The 4,170-nt window shown below is 19.3% G+C and overlaps 2 protein-coding genes across 2 annotated transcripts in view; both read left to right on the top strand.

Moving 5' to 3' along the window:
* Positions 1 to 1,832, top strand: part of PGSY75_1007200 (putative rhoGAP GTPase) — a gene marked incomplete at both ends in the record, with an annotated part of 2,076 nt that extends 244 nt beyond the window's left edge. Inside the window, 2 exons of the mRNA XM_018785839.1 lie at positions 178 to 1,025; positions 1,194 to 1,832. Coding sequence (XP_018641455.1) covers positions 178 to 1,025; positions 1,194 to 1,832 — 1,487 coding nt within the window. Of the gene's footprint in view, positions 1,026 to 1,193 lie in introns of the transcript that reaches the window.
* A 921-nt stretch (positions 1,833 to 2,753) lies between these two features.
* On the top strand, positions 2,754 to 3,693 carry PGSY75_1007100 (hypothetical protein; the record flags this gene model as incomplete). The annotated part of the gene is made up of 4 exons (XM_018785837.1): positions 2,754 to 2,847; positions 3,108 to 3,174; positions 3,333 to 3,384; positions 3,556 to 3,693. 4 exons carry the CDS (start codon positions 2,754 to 2,756, stop codon positions 3,691 to 3,693), a joined length of 351 nt encoding a protein of 116 aa, XP_018641454.1.
* Between the last annotated feature and the right edge of the window lie 477 nt (positions 3,694 to 4,170).

Raw genomic sequence — 4,170 nt, 5'->3', positions numbered from 1 at the left:
AAAAAAAAAAAAAAAAAAAAAAAAAAAAAAAAAAATATATATATATTATATAATATAATATATATTATATATATTTTTTACTTTTCACATTTTAAACACAACACATATATATATATATATATATATATATATATATATATATTTATTTATTTATTTATTTATTCATTTTATTTTTAGGGTATGATACATTACCCAGGAAATACAAAAAGAATTTAAAAAATTTATATTTGGTTCATAGTGGTTTTTTATCAAAAACTCTTTTGACCATTGTAACTCCATTTATATCACCTAAATTTTGGAAGAAGGTTGAATATATAGAAAAGTTAGAAGATTTATTTTTAAAATTGAATATAAAAGCATCAAAATATTTAAAATATTTTCCATATATTGTTCAAAGAAATGAAGAAGTTATGTTAGGTGGTCAACCTATATCTCCATTTGGAGCTGACTTAGAAATATTATGTCAAAGATTTGGTAAAAAATATTTACAATTTAAACATATACCATCAATTCTTATAGATTTCTTAACACATTTGACAAAACCAGAAATAATTAATACAAAAGATTTATTTAATTTACAAGCAGATGCTTCAACATTGTATGGTATTATTGGAGATATAGAATATGGAGAACCAACAACTGATTTTAATAATATCCCTTCTCTTGTTTGTTCATTCAAACTATTTCTAAATACACAAAAACATGGATTGTTAGGAAAAGATGCTTTTTCAAGATTACATTATTTAAAAAGTACTTCAGCATCAGATAAAATTATTAAATTGAATTTATCAAAATTATATCAAAAATTAACTCAAGGAATTAAACAATGTGTTTTATGTCTTTTACATTTTTTTAAAACTATTTCTGAACATGCTAGTGAAAATAATATGACCATATTAACACTTAGTAAAATATTTGCCCCTACATTTTTTAGATCCAAAACTCCCAATGCTATATTTACAGAATGCATATCGCTAGCCAATAAATGCATGCAAATGATAATCCAAAACCCGGACATATTAATGGTAACACACCAATGAATTTCAATGGATAAATAAATATAAATAAATATAAATAAATAAATAAATAAATAAATAAATAAATATATATATATATATATATATATATATATATGTAAATATTTATTTATATATATTTTTTTTTATATCTCTTTTTATTCTATTTTTTTGCAGAATCCGGAAAAGTACAACGAACAAAGTAGTGAAAGTATCAGCAGTTATGAAAGTGGTAGCGAAAATAATTTAAGAGAAGATGAAAATAAATCTGACGTGAGCAAATCTGATGATAGCAAAACTGATGATAGCAAATCTGATGATAGCAAATCTGATGATAGCAAATCGGATGGCAGCAAATCGGATGACAGCAAAACTGATGACAGCAAAACTGATGAGAGCAAATCGGATGTCAGCAAAACTGATGAGAGCAAAAGTGATGAAAATAATTCTGAAGAATGTAAGGATGAAAATAACAAAATAAATAACCAAAGTGATGAAGATTCAAACGAATCTTACACTAGTAGAGAAAGTAATAGCAAAACAAGTTCATTAGAACAATCTTCTGAACAAACGTCTGAATATTCTTCTTCTATTCTTTCAGATAAAGTAATAAAAAAGAAAATAAGCATAAAAAAAAGTACATCAAAAAAGCTGTCTTTTGATCATTCAATTAAATCAGAAAAATCGGACGATTCCAAAAATTCATTTTTAAGTGACAAGACAGATGAACAGGATGATTCCTATGAAGATTCGGAAAAAGAAGAAGAAGAAAAAAAAAAAGAAAATTTAAAAAGGGAGCCCTCTAACGATGACTAAATAAAAGTTAAATGTAAGAATAGTATACATCCAAAGTAAAATACATACATATATATATATATATATATATATATATATATATGTATAATATTTTTATGTATATGTTATAACATAAATAATAATTAAAATAAGACAAATTTTTTTAATATTAGACAATAAAAATTATGTGCAAAGGGGAAAGTTAAAAAACAGTTCTCAAATATATATATATATATATATATATATATTTATATATTTATAGGTATGTTCCCTTTTCGATATTTTTTTTTTTTTTTTGAAATTAAAAAATTTTATTATATTCATATATATTATGAAATATTTATTAATTTTAAAATTATATAAAAATTTATTATTACATTTTTATTATCTTTATTTTTTTTTTCGTGAACACATAATATATAAAGTATTTATATCAACTTTATTAAAAAAATTGCGTATTATTAATATTATTTTTTTTATTATTTATTTTTCATACTTATTTTTTTATAATTTTATAATATTTTTAAAATAATGAATACAATATTTATCAAACTATGTCAATATATTATTATGTATATCTTACATATACTCCTACATATATTTTTTAGTTCTGAATATGTATTATACATACGTAATTTTGTTATATATGTATGTATAATTTTTTTTTTTTTTTTTTTAAGTTAATATGATTTTTATCATAAATCATCAGTGGTTTTATAAAAATAAATGTGAAAAAATATTAGAACAAACAATATCTTCTTTTGCAAATTTTAATGGGTCTACATAAAAATATACACACAAATAAATAAAAAAAAAAAATAAATGAATAAATAAATATATTTATAAATTAATATATGTACATTCCCATTGATATGAGTAATATTAATAAATGTCTAATATTTTATCACATATAATATTAAAAAATAAAATAAATATTAAAATATGGCTGGATCATCAAGTGAAATTAGTGAATCCTTAAATGGTTGGATGAACAATAATTCTTCTATTGTCTCATATGTCTTGATAAATGCTGATGGTATATAAAAAGAATAAACTAGAAATATTACTATAAACTCTAAGATATATTTTTTTTATTATTATATTTAAAAGAAAAAGAAAACATCCTACAAAGGATAATACTATTCAGAAAATGATTTTAATGTTTCATATAAGACATTAAGTTATTATACAAACAAATAGATATATAGATATATTATTCATCACATTTATTTATTTATTTATTTATTTTGTTTGTTTCTTTATTTTTTATTTTTTTTTTTTTTTTATTTTTTTAAGGAATACCTTTAAAATACAACGAAGATGTTTCATACGAACATGCTGTCAAACAGGCCTCCTTATTTTCGTGAGTATATTCATATATTTTACAAAATGATTTATATATTAAAATTATGTCTAGTTTTTTTTAAAACAGATAAGCATATTATATATATATATATATATATATTTATTTACATTTACATTTCTTTAAAAAAAAAATATGTTTTTTTTTGAATTATTTAGAGATTTATTAACAAAAACAAAAAAGTGTGTTAAAGAATTACTCCCACAAGAAGTAATATATAAAAATAAAACATAAAAATGAAATTATTTATCAAAAGAGGAAAATATGAACATTAATAAATAAATAAATATATATATATATATATAAAATAATAAATTGATATAATATGATGTATATATATATATATATATATATTTTTTTTTTTTTTTTTTTTTTTGGTAGAATGAATTTATTAGCAATTTACGCATTCGAACCAAAAAAGAAACAGAATATATTTTATGTAATCACGGTGATTATTCTTTAATTACACATCAAAATTGCAAGGATATGCAACATAAGAAAAAAAAAATAAAAACTTGATAGCGAATATTTTTGTTCATATTAAAGGTGATTACATAAATGTATAAGATATTTATATAATACCAAAGGGCATCCATATATGAATATAAATATAAATAAATAAATAAATATATATATAAATAAATATATATATAAATAAATATATATATATTATATATTATAAGTCTAATATTTTTTTAATTCTTCTTTTTTTTCTTATCCTTTTTTTTTAAGTCTTTATTGACTTGATAAATCTCGTCATCACTATAACTTGCATTTTTATGCTCATGTGAAATATTCAATTGTGAACTAAATATGAATTTGGTAATTATTGATAAAATAAATGTTAAAACAAATTCTAAGAGTAATTGAATGAATATATCACTTCTAAATGATTCTTCGTTTATTAATATAATCCTTCAAGAAAAAATAAAACAAAATAACATAAAATAAAATAAAATAAATATATACATATTTTAATTTTTTTTTTATTTTTTT

Source organism: Plasmodium gaboni, chromosome 10 (genome assembly GCF_001602025.1).
Source record: "Plasmodium gaboni strain SY75 chromosome 10, whole genome shotgun sequence".
NCBI lineage: Eukaryota > Apicomplexa > Aconoidasida > Haemosporida > Plasmodiidae > Plasmodium > Plasmodium gaboni.
This window is presented reverse-complemented; position numbering and strand designations above follow the sequence as displayed.